Source organism: Gallinula chloropus (genome assembly GCF_964237585.1).
Source record: "Gallinula chloropus genome assembly, chromosome: 5".
Classification (NCBI taxonomy): domain Eukaryota; kingdom Metazoa; phylum Chordata; class Aves; order Gruiformes; family Rallidae; genus Gallinula; species Gallinula chloropus.
In genome coordinates, this window is record NC_140090.1 from 21,245,825 (window position 1) to 21,266,708 (window position 20,884).

Consider the following 20,884-nt stretch of genomic DNA (forward strand, 5'->3'; position numbering starts at 1 on the left):
GAAAAGTAAATGCATGTGTACTCTACTTCATGCAGATATAATTCCTACCTGTAAGTCATGGTCAGAATACTTTTTAAATCCAGCTTCAATTTCTGTGTGGGTGTATATAAAAGGAAGATCCTATAGAAGATCTTCAAGCTTCACTTCAGAACTCACCCTGATGCTGCTTGCAGGATAGCTGGAATCATACAGGCACTTGAAGGGTTTTTTGTTTGAGGAACCTGGAGTTCATTTTATGATACAGGAATTGTAACTCCTGTGTAACTATTGCATAATTGACTGTACATGTCTTGAATATGTTTAGACTGCTAGCCACCATTTATCCCAAATAACTTTATTGTCCTGCCTGCAGTATTCATGGGTTAGCATTGTTTAGACTTGCACTGTGCTGTTCTCCACTCCTTATCCATTTGAGTATAACAGATGGTGGAAATACTAGAGATAATTTAAGCTTTGGTATAAATTAAACTTTGGTATTCACTACTTATTTTTTAAAGTATCAACTTTCAGGGTGATCCCGGTAGTAGAGGACCAATTGGTCTCCCAGGTCCCCCAGGAGAAGGCCTGCCAGGACCAAAAGTAAGTCTTTTAAATAATTATGTCTCACATTGTCTATTTTCTAAAAGAGAAAAGGAAAAAAAAAAAAGCATAAACATGTGTGATCATGCATACATGTCTATGTTTTCTGTCTTCCCTAGGAACAACTAAATCCAACAAATAAGATCACTAAGACATACAGTGTCTTAGTGAAAATCAGAATTGTGTCTGGTGACTGGCCATAAGCCATAGCCTTCTTCCAATTGCATATCATAAAATATAAAGTGATAACTTTGCAGTGAAGATCTGTAATAAGCATTTAGCTCTTGCAGACACTAGCTGCAATTGAGCAGCAAAAATTTCTTCAGACCTAGCACTGGTCAGAATTGATGGCCTGACAAGCACTTACCACGTCTTGCCTATCCTACTGTTACAGTTACAGGCATACTGGCCTTTTGATTGCTTACTAGAACATATGGAACGGAAACATTTTCTCTTGAGTTCATTTAAAAACTAGCTTGTAAATTAGCAACAGGCTTTGCAATGCTACATTACTATATAGGGCTGTAAGTCTCATGATGTAAGCTTAATAGTGATGAAAGCTAACACAGCAATAATAATCCTCTCTTAAATCTTAATTCATTTCCCAATGTCCTACCAATACAATCTGTCCTTCAATGCAAAGTATATCTTTATCAGACAGGTGATTCGCGTTTGATAAGTATTAAGCCCTGAGTAACTCCTTTGAAGTATAAAGTGCATTTTAATAATCTGATAAAGGGTAAAAAGAGACTTTGTCAGCTAGAGAAATCTTATCCTCACTACTTATAAAAAGACACCAATTAGGCAGAGGATGGACAGGAAACCACATGTTAGTATAACAATTCATTGTGTATTTTTATTATGAATATTGTATTTAACATATGCGGGGTTTCTCTCTAGGGAACTACAGGACGCCCAGGGCCACCTGGCTCTCTGGGACCTCCTGGTGAAGGTATTCAAGGCATTAAGGTAAAAAGACTGAGTGTCTTCAATGTTTAACCTGTGTTGAGTGGTCAATCTGACTATCGCAGCGTTAAGGAGATTTCATGTTGTTTCTTATAAGAGGAGAACCTCAGGCTAGAAAATGAGAAGGGTAACATGAGCTGCCTACAAAATATGTTATGCCTCTACTGAACTAAACAAGCACAAGAGTGTGAGGGAGGAGGAAGCAGAGGCATCTTTTATCAGTGAAAGATAGCCATACAAAATTAAAAGTATCATTCCCTCTTCCCCAATTCTCATGCCCACAGAGAGAGTCTGAAGTAGTTATATGAAGTACCACCTATGGCAGAGAGTTTCCATCCTGAATCTATGTGCAATATAAATTTTTCCCTGTAATATGAACTTTCACCCAAAGCATAGATCAGATGAGGCAGACTTTAAAAAATGGGAATGAGAAGGAATAAAATAGGAATGAGAAGGAATAAAATGGGATGGAAAGAGGGAACAGGAGAATTAGAACCAATAATGATCATGCTACTTTAGAGCAGACAAACTGATGAAGCATTTGAGAAGTATATGCTAACTACTACACTGTCTCAAGCGCCTCAAGACACTTAATAAAATCCAGTTTGAAAATTTTCTCTTTGAACATTTAAAATAATGAATGGCAATTAAAGGGCTACTACTTGGATTATCCGTAGGGGGAACAAGGAATTCAAGGAATGCCAGGACCACGAGGGCCTCCTGGAGAAGGGCTTTTGGGACAGAAGGTATGATATCTAAATTGGAGATAGTGTCCTAGACCAAATATACTGCAAATGCTCACTACAGTCAGCTCTCATTGAAGGCATGCAAATTTTGTGATAGTGGATATCATTTTAATATTTTATAACAGATCTCTTTCAGTGTTGCTTACTATAATGAGACTTACCTTATACTGCAGTTGGAAGAAATACAGATATTATATTTAATACTACTGCCTTTCTATGCAAAATTTGGGGACTCTATCAGTGTTAAAAAAAAAAGAGAAATGTGGGTTGGAATCAGTTTCTGGATGTGATCACATCAGCTCAGAAAGTCCATGGAAAGTCCCACAGCCTACTAAAAATCAAACCAGGGGGCAGTAATTCATCAGTTTGGTAGTCCAAATACCTTTTCTGGGACAAAAGGTTTCTCAGAGTGGCATTCCAACTATGTCCTTGCCTTTCTTCTCAATTTCCCTACTGTTCTATTATTTTTCTTAGATAATAATTTCCATCATGCCACATCCCATGAAACCCCTCTGTCTTCATGTACTTGTTTGATATGGTTCGTTTGATCTGCTTCAGCTATTTTTTCAATAAAAATGTTTAGCCAACACAATAACTTATTCAGGAAGTCCACAAATAGCGATTGATTTAAATAGTCTTTAACAAAGATTTATAACTCATGTCAGAAGCTGAAGGTGAAATCGACAAAGTAGCTTGAGAGAAATGTGAAGCATGCAAATAAACCTGACTCACACTTTCTGTCTACATACCAACATGGTTTTAAAGGGAGATCGAGGAGCCACAGGTGAAAAGGGGAAAAAAGGAGAAAAAGGTGATGTGGGTGACCCTGGTTTACCTGGAGAACCTGTGAGTAATTCAGGTTTATCTGTTCTCTTAAACTGCTTAAAAATAAAGCTGAGTTGTGTGTTCTTCCCACTATTTAACTACATATAATCTGAAACAAGAAACTGAAAAGATGAAAACCTCTAAAAGCATAAAGAAGACATTTCCATGATGAAAATCCCACTTCCCATAGATGTGGTTTCTTTCTTAAGGCAGGGAAAAGTCTGTTGCCATGTTTAAGACCAAACTATGCAATTCTGATCCATGGCTACCAAGTAACTATAGCCCAGACTTCCCCTTAAAGCTGATGAACCGAGGCAAAACAGTAACTTCTGCTGATGGGCAGGTGCCCACAAGCTGGAAAGCAAAATGTGGTGCCCTTTTACTCTGACATTTGCATATATTAAATCGGGATACATAAACACCATTGCTGTTCTTGCCCTGACACTGGCCCTATTAGACTCACAGATGATGCAGCAGAATTCTGATCATTCCAGGGTGTCAGCCAGGAGAACAGAAAGGACACAAACACAATGTAGTAAACAGGAAAGCTTTGCACAGATTCTCCCTTTTAATGTAAACTGACAATCCATGATCTGGTGGGAGACTTGAGGTCATCCAATTCCCACAAAAACCTCACCACCCGAGGAGGCTGTAGCTGTTGCATGCACAAGGTAATATAACAAGAACACTACGTTTTCTAGGTAAAGTTCTTATTGGCCAAATGTTATTCTAACAGCAGTGTTGATGAAGTCATATTCTGAATTGCAATGTTACTAACTAATTGCAGTAGCTTAATTAACAATCACTGTTACAGGGCAAAACTGGACCAAAGGGAGAGCAAGGCCTAACAGTAAGCAAATTCCATTATTTAAATCCCATTATGACAAGATATAAGCAATGCGAGATACTATCAGAGGCAATGTATTCTACCTGAATGACTTTGGAAAGAGCTTTCTGACTAGAAGTGGTCTCAGTAATAATATAAAAAGAAACTGCAGAAGTTTCTGACATTTTCTCATCCAGTTTATGCTGCAATGGAATTTAAAGTTCCTGGTGATTTTATTTTCCCGTTGTGTGTTATTTTACAGTTAGTGCTGGATGACCTAAGTGTGTACCTACTGCAGAAAGTTCTTTTTAAAGATATTTAAGAGTCTAAGGAGCAAAGATTTTCAAACCTGTCACGGTCTGTCATGCTAGAAACCTAATTACATTTCTGCTAGCTTGAACTGCACCAGACCCAAATTCAGTAAAGCATGTCAGAGAGTATATAAATACTACTGAGGTTTATGATGGAAGCTGAGCAGCAGTTGCAAAAGGTTGTATTCAAAAGATTGACTCAACACCAAATGAGTCCTGTCATGCACTTCAAAAATTATAACAACTGATTGCTCTAATAACGAGCTGCACTTCGTTTGCGTGTCACAGAAGCTATCACTTCTCTGAACAGAGAGTTTTGAAGACAACAGCTTCCCCCCCTACACCGCCACCATCACCACCACCACCAACAGAAAGCTGGGTAATAGAGTGGGGTGGTTCCCAAATTGCAATCCCAATCTGTGTTGCTGCTGTGTGTCATATGCCAGCTCACTACCGCGCTACGCTTCCTGAAGTTGGGTCCATTTCTGCATTCCAAATACATTTAAAAGGGATATCCATATTATTCAGATGCTAAAATATGAATGGGGTTTAAGTTTTAATGAAAACCAAATCATCACAAAACATTCTTTATAATAACAGTAGTTAATTGTTTTAGAGAGGGGTAGTACTGATTCTTATATGCTATATAAAATAGTTCATTGTAAAATGCAGGACTCATTCTAAGTTTGGAAGGTCAGGCTTGAAAGTTAAACAGTAGGATTTTTTTGTAAGACCCTGTAGGAAACAGATTTTACACCTCACTTGAAAGAGGCGAATTGTCATTTTTTTTTTTTTATCCAGAGAGAAGATATAATTAAATTGATTAAAGAGATATGTGGTAAGTACTTTAGAATTTTTTTATTTCAGACTCTATTTTTTTCATTACATTCTTTTCCTTTCCAAAAGGATACCCAGTCAAGTCATCATGACGTGGCAAGTTTCTTTATTTTCTCTTTGCAGGTTGTGGTATTAAATGTAAGGAAATTCCAATGGAGCTTGTATTTGTGATTGACAGCTCTGAGAGCGTGGGACCAGAGAATTTTGAGATTATCAAAGACTTTGTAACTGCTTTAGTAGACAGAGTAACTGTAGGCAGAAATGCTACCAGAATTGGCCTTGTGTTATACAGTTTAGAAGTCCGGCTAGAATTTGGTCTCAGCAAGTACACAACTCAACAGGATGTTAAGCAAGCAATCAGGAAAATGCAGTACATGGGAGAAGGCACTTACACAGGAACTGCTGTCCGTAAGGCAACCCAGGAAGGGTTTTTTGGTGCTCGCTCAGGGGTGCGAAAGGTAGCCATTGTGCTCACGGATGGCCAGGCAGACAAGAGGGAAGCCGTGAAGCTCGACATTGCCGTCCGGGAGGCTCATGCCGCAAACATCGAAATGTATGCAATAGGAATTGTAAACACTTCAGACCCAACACAGGCTGAGTTTGTGCATGAACTGAATCTGATTGCTTCAGACCCAGATGGAGAACACATGTACCTCATTGATGACTTTAACACCCTCCCAGGTGCGTTCCTTGCAGTTTGTTCTGCCTTGTGTCTGATGCTTCTCAGAGTGGGGCAGGGTGGGGGAAAGCGTTATCTTTGTGGATATGTCATGTTTCAATGCTTATGAGGATTAGTTACAAGAGGCAAAGTAACAGGAACCACATGAAGAAAGGGCTATTTTCATGGGATCACTAGAGATACAGACTCTCCTTTTAAAGGGTTGCATTATAGGGCAATGATTAATCACACCACACTGGTGGTGGGATGCCACCTAAAGTGTAGGGAAACAGCTGCTTGAAATAGTTTTCTAAACTGGGAAAATCCTCATGCACTGTAAATCTGCTGGACTGGAAACCAGAATCAAATCCACTGGGGTAAATTCTACTTACTCACTTCTATTGGAAAGTAACCCATTTTCATCAGGTTATTCACATAAACAAGGTAAGCAGTTATTTTCCTACTAGTAATTGTTACTAACCTCAGATGAACACTTTTAGGTGAGCTCACTGTATTTACCACCATGTAGAGCGCTTACAGGCCAGCAAATCTGTGACAAAAGCCATAGTCCAGAGTGCATGGAATGATCTTCTCAGATGCATGTAAATAATCCAAAATACTGGATTACCTGTGCATTAGCTATGTATATAAATAACCCAAATTAAAAAACCACATTGAATTTCTCAGTATGATGATTTAACTTTGCTTTTTTTTTTTTTTTTAAACAGCTCTGGAGTCCAAATTAGTCAACCAATTTTGTGAAGATGAACACGGTACCTTAATATACAACCGTAATGGAAATGGTGCAAGCCTAAGTGGACCATCTTTCCACTCAGTATCTTCAAGTTCTTTACATTACATACTTCAGAACAACAATGTTAATAGACAATCACTTTCAGCACAGATACCTGGAGTATCTACAGTAGAAAGTTCTCCAAGTCTTGGCGATCTTCCTCAACCAATAGCTGTGGTATGAAAATTCAGAAGGCTTTAATGAGCAAAAGGTTTATATATATGTACACATATACATATATATAAATCCTTCTCTGTCGCTTGATGTAATGTGGAACTTTCCCCATATTTTTCTACAGGACAGGTACTGTAATAGCTTCTTTAACTTCATATGCTCAGAGCTGGTAGTTCCAAGTAAGAGTCCTGACATTACACGCAGGCAGTTATCTAGTGGCTATAATTTATTCCTGATACTATTACAAGGATTATTATTCCTGTGTTTAATACAGCAATACTTGTACAACTGTATGAAACATACAATTATTAAAATATATTACACTGTAATAAGTATGAATAATAATTAAACTCAATTGTATCCTATATTTTTAAGTTTATGCATAAAATTCTGTAAAGGTCAACTAAAACCCAGAAGATCTATATTCCAGGTTTAGGATATACAACCTCCTGGTAACCAGCCAGGTGAGGTTAAAATCCTGATTCTTAACACTCAAGTCAGGGTAAATGGGAAGGAAAAACATTAGAAAGCCTCTAAATGATAAATGGCTTGTTCATTTTAAGACACTTGACAGTATCTGAAAAGTAAAGCAAAAAAATGCCTATTTCAGACCAAAGTACCTCCAGTGGTGGTATATGAAGCCTATGAAGCCGAACAAGAGGAGGAGGAACAGTCATCCTTGCTAACAGTGGACAGTAGAGGTATTTTTGTCATCATTCAGTCTTCAACTTCATTTTTGGCTGATCAAAAAATCAATTATGTCATTCTGTTTCTTTTCACCTGCAGCTGTGGTACCATTAATGCCATCTAAGCCATCAGCATCAGACAAAGTGATCACATCATCTCTCTCAACTGCAGGGCTCACACCAAGACCAGGTTATAGATCATAACTAGTTTTTCATTTTGTTTCCTCTTATCCCACCACTAACTTTTCATAAGGCTTTAAGGCAAAGTAATTTTGTTCCACTCTCTGAAGGTTTTGCGAATCCATGGTGTGGAAGAGAATCTGTTTCAGGATTCTGTAACAGACCTAGTCACAGTTCTTGTACAGCGTGTTCACCAAATTCCAAATCCCACTGCTCCACTTAGTTACAGGAAGAGCAGGGTCAGCTACAACCTGAGACAGAGCTCATAAACAGCATCAAAAAGAGAACATAGTGGTTGCTGAGGCGTGCCAGGAAAATAGGAAAAAATGATGTTTAGTCATTTGAAGGGACATAGAGTAATCAGCTGACTGCTCAAAGGTCTGATTCCTTTCATATGAAATGCCCATCACTTGGGGGATATGCAATAATGCATTAGAATGGGAGCAACAGAAGAGAGCAATAGAGATGTTCCTGTGATTCCTGGGAACACAGGCATGACTATTATTCTGGCAATAACCTTTTTTTGGGTAAGTGTCAAGATACCAGTTGCCAAAGACAGAATATTTATGTGACAATATATCTGTACAAATCATTAGACCAACAATCTTTACATTAAAATTTAACACGTAAGTTCATAATTACTACCACTCTATTGGAGAAGTAGCACAAACACCTTATAAAAGACTGAAGTTATTGATTATTCTCACAATCTGATGATTACTGATTATTCTCACAATCCTAATGCCTCTTCCCGCCACCCTCCCCAAAAGGAGAACTAATGTACTGAAGCAATGTACTGCAGGATTCTTGCGGTTGAAAAATAGTAGATGCTCACAAGACTGGCTGCTGCTAATTAGATGTCAAAATTACCACATTTGTGCTGTTTGCCCTTCTATGTGAAGCTGTACTACTATTATTTCTGGAGTTACTACAACCATGCCAGTAAAGGAGCCGTTTACTTGACCTAAGATGCACTTTTAACTTGCCTTCAAAGCCAACATCTTCACAAATAAAAGCAAATCTTAAACTGCTGTATAGCAATAACAGAAGAAAAAGAAAATTAAACCAGAGTTTAAAAGTTAAAATATACACAGTACAATTGATTTTTACAAATGTAATTGTTTCCAATTTTTTTGTCTTTATTTTAGAAAGTATCCTGGACCTCCGGTGCAAGTTAAGGCTGGATCAAGGTCCGTGCCGTGTTTATATCATAAAATGGTATTATGATAAACAAGCCAATGCCTGTGCTCAGTTTTGGTATGGTGGCTGCAATGGAAATGCAAACCGCTTTGAGAGCGAAGAGGAATGTAGAGAGGCTTGTGTATCTTTTTCTGGAGGTAGGAATTTATCTCTACCTTAATAATGAGCAAGTTGAAGCTATTGATTGTTGAAGCTATTGGGTTTGTTATCAAGTATCCAGCATCGTGTGCTAATCCACTAATGTAAGGAAAATTAGCATTATGAAGTCATATATCACTAATTAAAGAAATGTCTACCCATGCAAGCTCACTTTAATTCTTTATGCATATATTGTATGACATAGTTCTTATGTAAACAAATAGCAATTTTTCAGCAGTATCACAAGTACAAATTTTCTTTTTTTACTAAGGTATAGTAAGACCAGTATAGCATTTGCCACAGTAATTGCCTTTTAAAGACTACCAGTGTACAGTCAGTAACTATACCTCATTTTAAAGTACATATATGGCTTTGGAAAGCAATCTTTGATCATTAAAATTATGTAATTTCTTTTCTCTCTGTTACAGAAATCTGATATTCAGCACGGATTCTGCAATGAAGACTTTTTTAAGTGGAATTGTTCCCACAAATCCTATTTTAACAATCAAGCATAAAATACCATTTTTCAAATTATGTGCACTGTACTACTCAGTATACATAAACAGAGCAAATGCATCAACTTGTGGATATATGTTCTCTGGGTCACAGGACAGGGAGGTGGCTCAGCTACCCATTTTTCTTGACCACAACACAGTTAAATTCAGTTCTTTTTTCTGTAAACTTTCCTCAGTTTCCATTAGCTAGCAAGATACATGAAAAATGCAATTAAAACATATCCACAGATTTAAACGAGTGACTATACTAGCAGCTGGCATCGCTAAATTAGGTTCATGTCTAAAATGGTGCTTCGCACATTTCTCTTCTGTAAAGCCAAGTCTAATTCTTAAATGCCTTTTAGTGTTTTCATCTCTTAAAGAATTTTTAAAACTTATGTTCAAACCATCAAATGCAGTAGACTTTACTCTCTATTGCCTGTCCTGCCATACTGCTTTTTACATTTATGTCTGCCTGTGTATGATGTATTTCCTATGACTTGATTTATATACTTAAATGCTTGTTTCTAATAAAACATATGTTTTTACTGCCATGATAGAGAAGAGATAATGCTATGTCTACAGGACTAAAACCTTACAGCTAAATTACACTTACTGTGTAATGCGCTCTTGATGATGTAACCGGATTTCTGCCACAGCCCTTAACCAGACTTACTCTCGGATTAGGCACTGCTGCATACAGAACCTGATGGAGGCTCAGGGTGGAGTCTGTGGATTTTTTAGCCTGAAGAAACGGTAAATTCAGCGTATCAACAATGGATTTTGGCCTCAAGCTAAACATTCATTCTCCTTTCCTACTTCAAGACCCCCTGGGCACACCCTAGCCAGGGGCCTCCTCAGACTCACAGCACTCTCATCCCACCAGGGCAGCAGGTGCGGTGGAGGGAGAAGAGGAGAGGGCAGCACGACGGCATTTTCCTAGCTTGTATCGGCTGCCTGGTGGGCTGCAATGGGCTCATCTCCAATTCCAGGATCAGCTCCAGGGAAAGAACTGTCAAAGGATGAGTCTCTTCCTATGATTCCTAGGATTCTTTATTTGAATGTGGTAGGATAGTGCAATTACAATTCATCTGGATGTAACTTTTCAGTTATTCCAAGTTAGAAACATGATATATCCCATCCAGGTTAAAAAAAAACACCCAACCAAACAAAAAACCAAACGAAAAGACAACCAAAGAAAACCACCACAGCCCTGCGCACACAACGCTCCCCAGGACTGGAAGCTGTGCTGTACTGAGCAGGCGAGGGTTTCACACGGGCGGTACAGGGCTGGGCTTAGCGCCTGCCCGCAGTAACGCCAGTGTTACCTTGTACCCGCAGAGCGGGAAGGCGGGGAAAAGCGGCAACTGCCCCGTGTGCCAGGTGCTCGGAGCGCCCTGCCCGCCTTCACAAGATGCTCGGGGCCGCCAGGCCGCAGGCGTCGCCGGGCCGGCCGAAGCATCAGGGCGGGAACCGCTCCGGCCCGCGGCCCCACCCTCAGCCGGGGCGGGGGCAGGCGGGAGAGCGGCCGGCCCCCACGTGCGGCTCCGTAGCCAATCCCTATCGCTGCGGAAGCGCGGGACACCACCCCCGTTGCCCCGGCGGCGCACGGACTTGTCGGAGGGAGTGGCGGGTGGCGGACTGCAGCCATGAGCGTGGTGCTGGACGTGCTGTGGGAGGACAGGGATGTCCGCTTCGACATCTCCCCGCAGTGAGTGGCCCGGCCCTGGCCTCCTCTCTCAGCAGGGCATTTGGGGACCCCTCTGGCGTCTCCACAGGCTGAGCGCGGCCGCCATTAGCGGCGCGGTGCGCGCTGGGAGCCGTGCCTGTCTGGCGGCGCGGGGGGCTGCCCTGGTTGGGCGGGCGGGGCTTGTGCGGGGGGCGGGGTCTGGGCATCGTTTCCAGCCTGTAACGGGCGAAAAGAAAAGCTGCGCGCCGGAGGCCTGAGGGGAGGGTGTTCGTTTCCCGGTTACCAGCGCCTGCCGCTGAGAAGCAAAAACAAGCGGCCGGGCGTGTGAAGGGACCGTGCCGGGCCTGGCAGCGGAGGCGCGGCGTCCCGGCCGGCCTGTTGGCAGCCTGAGCTCGCCAGCTGAAACGGGCGGTGCCTGGGCGGCCCCTCCTCCTGCCGAGGGCCCTGAGTCCCAGCCTTACATGCCACGTGAAATTTCAGCCCTGGTTTCTGCGGCAGAGCCCTGCGTGGCGTTTGTGATGTGCAGCTACACATTAGCAATTGCTTGGTGATGATTTTGGGGGGTGGAGGTACCCTGCTCGGGTGCCTGCGCTGCCTCCAGTAGCGACCTGAAGCTGTGGCTTGGGTGTTGGAGCGGCTCTGCCTTCTCTTGCAGAATTGCCGTGCGGGGAGATGGCTTCTGTATTTAATGCTAACGCTGCTGGGTTTGGTGCCTCCTGTCTAATACCTTTTATACTCTTCTGGTGATGCATTGTTACGTCCATACCTAGTGCCTCAGTCAGTAGTATCTCATGGAGTTCCCCTCCTAATAATGCATCTTGTTTCTGTTATGCCAATACACTGAAGAGTTTTGCTTGCTTTGCAAAATTCCCTGCTGCAGCTGTTGATATGTAATGAAGTGGTTAGATAAAGCATAATAAGAACAATAATAAACCATCAACACAAAATCAAACCCCCAAAACTACCCACAAAAGCCAAACCACACCCTTTGTGGGAAATTTGGCAGAGCATTTCACATGTCAATGTACATCCAATATTCCCTCAGTCATCTGTTCTTTGCTGAAATCCTTATGACCTAAAAATACAGCAAAAGGCAACAAACTCATTAAAAATTATGTGAATGCAGCTTTTTTGCTTTTCCCTCCGCTTTCTCCCTGTTTTTGGGTATGGTTTAATTGGTCAAACTTGCTACGTAATTGTAGTATTTAATGTTATAATTTGCTAATAAAGGTATTAATATTTTTCATGTTTCAGATGTAGTGCTAAGTTCAGGTATATAACATTGATTTGTTTGCATATGTGGATTTTTCATTGTATGATGCACTAAGCACAAGAAGAAAGGAAAGCAGGGAAATAGAAATGGTCTCTTTTGGAGGATAAATCTAATAATTTTCATTAGGTAATTTTTTTCTTCTCTGTTTTTTTTCATTTAGACAAATGAAAATGAGACCTGGAGAGGTCCTTATAGATTGCTTAGAGTCTGTTGAAGATACCAAAGGAAACAATGGAGACAGAGGTAACTGTAGACTCAGGGAAATTGTAAACTTTCTGATATTTAACCTGCCTGAGTTCATGAAAGCCCTGTCTGGGTTCCATTGAAGTTGGTATCAGGGGTCTGTTGCAGAAAATAGATCCTGCCTGTGTCACAGATCTGCCTCCCCTTGGAGTATTTTCAAGTAGGATCTCTTGCTCAGAGTTACAGGAAGGTATTAATCTTGTCTCAGAATTTGGTAAGAATTGAAAGCCTTGTAAGAATAATCAGTTTATAAACATTGTGGTGCTCTTTCGCTGTAACCCTGTTTAAGGCTCAGTTTTTCCTAGCCTGGTTTAAGCAGCAAAGAATATATATATTTAGTATGCAAGGGCATGAAGCTGCCAGCAAGCTGAGATGACTGTTCCTGGGTTGGATGTGCTGCTGTACAGGGTACAGAAGCAAAGAAATTTGCATGTGACACAAAGGGGTGAGGTTATTCATGAAGACAGCTGGCGGCAGTTAACTTGCTGCCATCCCCTTCTCCTCCCCAGAGCAGTTCTGCACTGATTTTTACCGTAGGCAGGTGGATATGAAATCAGTATCTGTTCTCTGATTGCTTTTGAGGAATACTGGTATATATTAGAGATTGTTTTATATGTTTCTTGCTTCTCCCCTAGCATTCAAAAAAAAAAGCATTTAGTGCTTTTTCTGCTGGGGTGTCCTGTGCTTTTTCTTTTTCCTATCAAAGGGAAGGAATATTCTGGTGTTTCAAAACTAGAGGTAAATATGTACCCAGACTGGAACATTTTAATTTGAATAGCTTCCATTAAATTAAAATATCTCCACTTCTTATTTCCCAGGTAGACTACTTGTGACCAATTTGCGGATTATTTGGCGCTCGTTGTCGTTGCCCAGAGTCAACCTCTGTAAGTATCATTTCCTGTTAAACAATTGCAAATTTTGTGTTTTCATTTGTGGTGGCATGCTCTACTTTCACAGCAGTACTGATTGCAGCACAGAATAGTGAAGTGCAGTTCTGTTGGTCTGAAAAGTCTGAATTAAACTGTTAGTAATTAATCTATTTGTAATCTAGGAACTGTTACAATATTTCATAACAAAATACTAATAATGTTAATTTATTGGAGCAGAAACTGAAGAGTACTACACATGTATTTTTTCATTTGGCATTTGTGGTATTAATTAATTTTTCTGGGAAGAAACAAAAGTTTTGAATTTCTTCACACCTTGCTTTGCTTGCACCTGTTGTTGCCACCTGTTTATGCACATTCTCTATTGTCCTACAGTTTTATTTCCCACATCTACCTGCCGTTCCAAATTTGCTATTGTGAGCACTGAACAATTACTGTAACTGTAGTTGTATGAGTAGCTAGCAGGTCTGATTGTATTTTATTTAATTTGCTGAAACACAGGCAGGATACACTTCACTTTGTACCAGATTATTTGCAGTGCTCAGTACCCAGTAGCTAAACCAGTGTTGAAAATCTGTATTCTATTCATAATGTAAAAAATAAACTTCTGACCTCTGCTGGCTTGCTCTTCTGCGTCTGTGACCTCCTACATGCAGGCTCATACGGGTGCATTCCCACATGCTGCTACTATTATATGTGTTTATAAATACATTTGCTTATGTACTTGAGTTTTAGATCAGCCCTTTTTAGAGGAGAACAGCTGGGATTGTTTCTGTGTTTATTTTGTATCAGAGCATGACTGTAGAAGAGGCAAAGTGAGATTTTACTTCCATTTTGCTGGGTTTTTTTAATTTGTTACCTGGTTAACTTTTACAAAGCATTAGATCGATGGAGAAAGTTTTCTCTGTAAGGGTAGAATATACGGGCACATCATGATTAAGCAGACTTTATTGTGGCAACGGTCACATGCCTAAACAAGGGAAATTCTGATTAGATGTTAGGAGAAATACATTCCCAGTGATGGCAGTCAAACAGTGGAACAGGCTCCCAGCTTGGTTGTGGAATTTCTGTCTTTGGAAATACTCAGAATTCAGTTGGACAGTACCCTGAGAAGCCAGATGGAGTTGGTCCTGCTTTGAGAAGAGCCTGGGACCATACAACCTCCCAGCGTTCTTCCAACCTTAATTTAATCTTCAGTTTTGTCATGAGGACCCAGACCATTAAAGACAAGGTCTAATACTCACAAAGCTGTGCTACAAAATTCTGTATTGTGTTTTGTAATCTTGACTGTTACTTTTTTCTTGTTCTCAAAACTGTTCTTTTTTTTTCCTCCTAACTTTCAGCTGTTGGTTACAACTGCATTATAAATATAACTACAAGAACTGCCAACTCTGTAAGTTTCAAAACATGCTTTAAAAAAAAGAATAAAAGAAACTGTAATTCATTGTTTATACTTACTTCATTACATCAGCAGTGATGGGAAAGTTTACTTGCAAGAACAGCAATAGACTAGCGAGGGCAATTTAGTTTTAAAAGTTGAGAGTTTTACATTTCTACAGGAGTGTGTTTTTAGGCACTTATCCTAAGGTGGTAAAACTCTTATAATCACACTGGTGATTCTTCTCCCCTGTGGGTAAGTCAAGCACGTGTTGGCTCCCTGTGTCTAAATTTAACAGAGGTCTAAAGAGGCACTAATTTTTGCGCAAATAAAGCTCCCAAATGCATTGCCTGAATTACATGCAACTGTGAAACCATTTGTTTGGCTTGCAGCAAAGAACTAGCAGGGAGATTATGTGGTTTCCCCTGGCAGACACATCAGAACAAAATAAAAAATACTGTTTCACTCATGATATTGCAAATGTATAGCAGGCAGGCTTCATTAGTTCTGGTGTTTCTCAAAGAAAAAAGAGTTCAGTTGAAGAGAGGAGTAAATCAATGACAGAATCTGGATTATACCTTCAGATATACTATTTAGAACAAGAATTTGGAACGTCAGGATTATTTATTGACTGTATGGTCAAGCTGTTACATTGCAAAATGTTAAATCTCATTTTCTTTCCTTACAGAAATTACGAGGACAGACTGAAGCTCTGTACATATTGACTAAGTGCAACAACACACGCTTTGAGTTCATTTTCACCAATGTTGTGCCCGGGAGTCCCAGGCTCTTCACTTCAGTTATTGCTGTACACAGGTAGCATACTTAGTATAGCGCTTGTTCATTTACAAAGTTCAGTTAATCAAATATGTGGGATCACCACAGCTGATGTCTAAATGTGGCCTGAGTCTGTAACTGCCCATATTCAGCATTCAGAAAACTCTTCTCAAAAGAGAACACAACCTCTGTAAAGAAGGGAGAGAATGACCATAAATTCTGGTGGGTATCTCTGCATAATGAAAATTAAAATACATTAATATGAATCATTGATTGCAGTTTATACACCTTGTGTGTATAAACTGAACAAATAAAAGTACAAAAGAACTAATTTCAGGGCACATTTTCTATTTATAATTTCTGTCTATATTAATTTCCCATAATTTGAACCATGTAATGGAAATTAGGAGTTAAGTCCTGGTCAGAACTCTATAAACTACTTCAGAATAGTGCATGTTCCCCAGCTAAAGATAAGTCATCTGAATGAATGTGTGCATAATACATTACCAGTGGTTTCTATTTAAGAGATACAGAATACACATAAATAACACAGGAGAGCAAAACAGAAGTAAAGACCCCAAAACGTCTAAGTTTAAAAATAACTTAATTAGGGAAAGCTGAAATAAAATGGTTTTCATTAGGTTTTAATAGTACTCTCACTTTTGTGCAATGTGGTAATAAGTTGAAAATATGCAACATTTCATACTGGTGCTAAAGCAAGCAGTAAAGATAATAGAAAACACTGGGATGGTGATGTGTATTTTTAATTTTTTGCAGAGCTTATGAAACTTCTAAAATGTATCGTGATCTGAAGCTGAGAAGTGCATTGATTCAAAACAAGCAACTGAGATTACTACCACAAGAGCAAATATATGATAAAATCAATGGAGTTTGGAATTTATCAAGTGACCAGGTATAGTGATAAATGAGACTAGATTGATTACAGCAAAGTTAAAATATTTTTACATTCCTCTAGCAATTGTACTACTGTAGTTTCGTATCCTCAAAGGAATTACCTTTAATTCATCACCATGTTGCACAAAAACGAGTTTGTTTCCAAAGTGCTCTGCTGAATATTTATATGCTTATGTGCAGTTTTGACTACAGTGTAAGAGTATATTGATACTGATTAATGGAAATTGAAAATACTGGAATAGAATCTGCGTCTTAAAACATGGAAAAGTAAAGACTTTAAGGAAAAATAGAAGACATCTTACAGGCCACTATTTGGAAGTAGTTCCCAGAGCTGTGAAACAAAATGGGAGCTGTTATTTCTGTCTGCAGTTTTAATCCAGAATGGAAATAGGATCCATCCTCACAAGCTAAAAAGTCCTTTCCTCTACATTCCCTTGGCACACAACTCCACAACTGCTTAAGTTTAACCCACATGCCATTATACGTATGCTGTACACCAATTCTAGATCTGTACAGTTAACACTCTCAGAAGCTTCATGTACTCCCATGAGGTCTGCTGTGGGAGATCTGATCCTTCTTTGCAGCAGTAATAGGTACTCCCTGCTATTTTCACCACTTAGGTGCTGTATCCTTTAAAGATTGGATCTTGCTTTGTTGCATTTCAGCTGGCTTTGTGGGAAAGAATCAGCCTTTTCTTGAATTAAATGTTAAGTTCTATCCTTGTGTTTAAACAAAGAACAATAATCATCATGTTTGGAAAAAATTCTCAGTACTTCAAAACGATTCTAACATAAATTTTCTTTAACAGGGAAATTTGGGAACATTTTTTATTACTAACGTGAGAATAGTTTGGCATGCAACTATGAATGACAGCTTTAATGTCAGCATACCATATCTACAAATTGTAAGTATCTTAAAACAACCATTTTCAAAATGAAAAGGCCTAAGTTCAAGTCTTCAGTTAAAACACCCAGCTCATCAAAATGAGTATTTCATATCCACGGTTGAGGAAGTATTTAGTCCGACCAGCATCAACCACTGGGTAGTTCTGGAGGGTTTTTTCTGTCCAGATTAATTGGGGGCTTTTCTAGGCAGGTATATATTCAAAAGGTATATATTTCCAGTGCTCAAATTGTTTACTATGAGGCTTCATTCCAACTACATACACTGGGATTAATGGTCTGTGAACCTGCTGTTCAGAAATGAACTGTTACCACTGTTACTTCTCCATGAGGGTCAGGGGTTCAGACATGTATTGGCAAATGGGAGGGAGTACTGAGAGCCAAGCTTCCAGTAACTGCAATTAGTACAATGTTTAAAAAATAAATAATAAAAGAAAAAAGATAAAGCCTTTGTTTTGTTAAGTAATTCCAGAGTTTTTAACAGTTTTTACCTCTTTACCATTAGCGTTCGATAAAGATCAGAGATTCAAAGTTTGGCTTGGCGCTTGTGATAGAGAGTTCCCAGCAGGTAAGAAGGACAAACTGCCTTTTTATAATGGTCATATTCTTGTATGTAGCAGTTCTCTAACTCTGAAATGTTACAGGGCTACTTCCAAGGCCCTTGGAGTGCTATTTCTGTGTGGCCTTTTGAACACAACTTGAGAAAAAGTGCACATTGCACTGCTTACAGTGTCTGCATGCTGAGGTGAACATGGCTCTTGCGAGTTACGGTTTCTCAAAGCAAAGCAGCAGTAGGCCAGCATGACTAAAGTAATATAACTGTCTTCTGACAGATTATCTTTGGGTTTGAATTACTTCTAGACTTAATTAAGTTGGGGGTTGGACTAGATGATCTCCAGAGGTCCTGTCCAACCCCTGTTGTTCCATGAGTCTGTAAGACCACTATTTTTAATCTTAATCACTTGTGTATCTGTTTTGCTGCAAGAGTCAAAATTACCAACAAGGGGAAAAAAGTGTTTAATTACTAAGAAACATTAATAAATATATGTTTTCTTTTTTTCTCTGTTATCTAGAGTGGAGGATATGTACTTGGTTTTAAAATAGACCCTGTGGAGAAACTACAAGAGGCAGTGAAAGAAATTAATTCACTTCACAAAGTTTATTCAGCTAACCCTATATTTGGAGTAGATTATGAAATGGAAGAAAAGGTATTCTACTCATTTATTTTAAATTAAATATAATATTGTGTTAACAGCAGTAATTAAAAATATGTCAAACATATTAAATATGAGGATTTACTTATTCCAGTGTTTTTAATTTGCAGCCTCAACCTCTTGAAGAACTAACAGTGGAGCAGGTTCAAGATGATGTGGAAATAGAATCTGATGGACATACAGATGCTTTTGTGGTAAGCTGATCCACAGAAAACTAAAAAGTAAAGTAATTCTTCTTTGGCTAATCAAAAGTAAGCAATGTACAGCTGTAATCCTCTATAAAATATAAGATGTAACTGAACTTTCTGTATTTAAAACACACCTACGTGCCTTTTATTCAAAATCCAGATTACTACAGGAATTTATTTTGTGTATGGACTTTTAACTTAAGAACAAACTATTATTCAAAACAGTAGTAGATATTTAAATAGTTATATGCAATTGCTCAACACATTGAGATCAGGAATAGCTTGAAAAACAGCAGATTTCCTTAAGGGTTTGAGCCTTAATTTCCACACACAGTATGGTAAAGCTTCTATTCTCTCCCAGCTCACTGTCTGAGAGGAGAAAAATTTGGTTTACTGCTAACCACACTGTGTTAATTTCTTGGATTGAGTATGATGTTAACTGAATTCTTACATTACTTACTCATTTTAAGTTAGGTTTTGAAATTGCGTAATAAATACTGCTGCACATGAGGCAGAAAGTGGTAGGATGCTGCCAGTTTGCCTTTGTATTACATTTCACTCCCTACCAAGTGTTTGTCAACATAATGAACATGTTATTAAAACTACCATTTCAGAATCTACTTATCACGATGGAAGATTCAAGGATTGGTGTTTCATGAAAAATTACAATCACCAACTCCTGATAGAACCCTTTTGGAAATTATTTCAACATAGAAAAACCTCTGATCTCCCTTACAAAACAAATATAAAAGCAATACAGACTGGCTCATTGAAGAAAACGTACCAAATATAGTTTTGACCTCAAGGAATTATTAGCAGAATATTTTTAGCCTTTTATTTCCCCAGAGTTGCAAGTTCTCTCCTTTTTTTTTTCCTTTTGCAGGCTTACTTTGCTGATGAAAACAAGGTAAGAACATCTTTTTTCAAACTGTCAAATTCCTGTTCTCCAAATGGGATGACAAAATTTAAAGGTACCTTCTGCTTCATTTTATTTTCTCCCCTGTCTCCTGCATTCAAAAAAGCAACACGATCGGGAGCCTGTTTTTTCAGAAGAACTAGGACTTGCGATAGAGAAGCTAAAGGACGGATTCACACTCCAGGGACTCTGGGAAGTAATGACCTGATTTAGGTTGGCACGCCTTTGTCTCCTAAGCAAGGAAAAACTCTCGGTTCTTGCTGGGCTTGTGAGGTCTGTAGAAGATAATTTAGAACTACCAGGGTAGCAGAAAGCACACGCCAAAGCTGAAGAGCAGGGAGGTATGCGATGCTGTCCCCTCAGGATATACCATAATGGGAAGATTACTCAAACCCCTCCTGCGTGTAACTGCTTTGTATGTATTGCAGCCTTTCTGTAGCGGTAGGAGGACAGCCAGCACCCAGCTGCAGGTGCAAGCCCTGCCCCTGTGGGCAGTTCCCCAAGCCCTTCCCCTGGTCACACGGTGCTCTGTCAGGACCAGGAAGTCCGTCCCCACTACCTGAAAGGAGGCTGCCATTTTACTTCAGCTGCCATTAGTAAAATGTCATACCCTGCATTTTCATACAGCTTTGTGATTGGCTAGCTGTGGGGTTTGGCACCATTGTACCTCAGGTGTTTTCAGTGGTGTGATTGGCGGGACCAGCCACCCCATCCTGCTTGCCCTAGAAGGTTGTCAGAGCATGAAGCCCCCTCCATTAGGAACACAGGGTCTGCAGTGGAGTTTCAGCCACCATTTAATGGCAGGGAGCCATCAGGTTTATTACGACTTCCTGACCAGTGGTTGGCCCTGTGATTGGCTGCCAGGACCAGCCACCACCTGCCATTTCACCTGGAAGGATGTCAGAAAAGGAAGCCTCCAGTGGGCCGCATATAGTTTGATGCTCAATTGAAAGTATTCATGTATTTATAGGCAGTGATGTGCTTTCCCATAGTGATCAAATCAAATTACCGTAACTTGTTAATGTTGTGCAACATAGAAATACCTCCCAGGCAGGATGTTTTGTATCAAGGCAAACTGGCTGTGTCAC

The 20,884-nt window shown here is 39.6% G+C and overlaps 2 protein-coding genes across 2 annotated transcripts in view; both read left to right on the forward strand.

Annotated features, from left to right (window-relative positions):
* The window catches only part of LOC311192118 (uncharacterized protein), a gene marked incomplete at both ends in the record, with an annotated part of 34,025 nt that extends 23,586 nt beyond the window's left edge, over positions 1-10,439 (forward strand). The window contains 13 exons of the mRNA XM_084264542.1: positions 511-579; positions 1,480-1,548; positions 2,223-2,291; positions 3,057-3,137; positions 3,931-3,966; positions 5,055-5,091; positions 5,214-5,771; positions 6,477-6,718; positions 7,326-7,416; positions 7,502-7,591; positions 8,730-8,918; positions 10,073-10,169; positions 10,259-10,439. Of these exons, the coding sequence (XP_084120668.1) occupies positions 511-579; positions 1,480-1,548; positions 2,223-2,291; positions 3,057-3,137; positions 3,931-3,966; positions 5,055-5,091; positions 5,214-5,771; positions 6,477-6,718; positions 7,326-7,416; positions 7,502-7,591; positions 8,730-8,918; positions 10,073-10,169; positions 10,259-10,439 (1,809 nt within the window). The remainder of the gene's footprint in view (positions 1-510; positions 580-1,479; positions 1,549-2,222; positions 2,292-3,056; positions 3,138-3,930; positions 3,967-5,054; positions 5,092-5,213; positions 5,772-6,476; positions 6,719-7,325; positions 7,417-7,501; positions 7,592-8,729; positions 8,919-10,072; positions 10,170-10,258) is intronic.
* A 614-nt stretch (positions 10,440-11,053) lies between these two features.
* BBS5 (Bardet-Biedl syndrome 5) lies at positions 11,054-20,466 on the forward strand. Its single transcript, XM_084265376.1, has 12 exons — positions 11,054-11,124; positions 12,537-12,619; positions 13,438-13,503; positions 14,850-14,899; positions 15,573-15,700; positions 16,439-16,574; positions 17,385-17,480; positions 17,984-18,046; positions 18,552-18,686; positions 18,803-18,886; positions 19,764-19,787; positions 19,903-20,466. The coding sequence occupies exons 1-12, from the start codon at positions 11,063-11,065 to the stop codon at positions 20,002-20,004; spliced, it is 1,029 nt and encodes a 342-aa protein (XP_084121502.1). The 5' UTR covers positions 11,054-11,062; the 3' UTR covers positions 20,005-20,466.
* Positions 20,467-20,884: the final 418 nt, after the last annotated feature.

Bases quoted from the DNA above. Each gene is read 5' to 3' on its own strand.
- BBS5 (XM_084265376.1), top strand. From the start codon at position 11,063: ATGAGCGTGGTGCTGGACGTGCTGTGGGAGGACAGGGATGTCCGCTTC. The intron at 11,125-12,536 runs GTGAGTGGCCCG...TTTTTCATTTAG, and splicing joins CGCTTCGACATCTCCCCGCA to ACAAATGAAAATGAGACCTG. The intron at 18,047-18,551 runs GTAAGAAGGACA...TCTGTTATCTAG, and splicing joins TGATAGAGAGTTCCCAGCAG to AGTGGAGGATATGTACTTGG.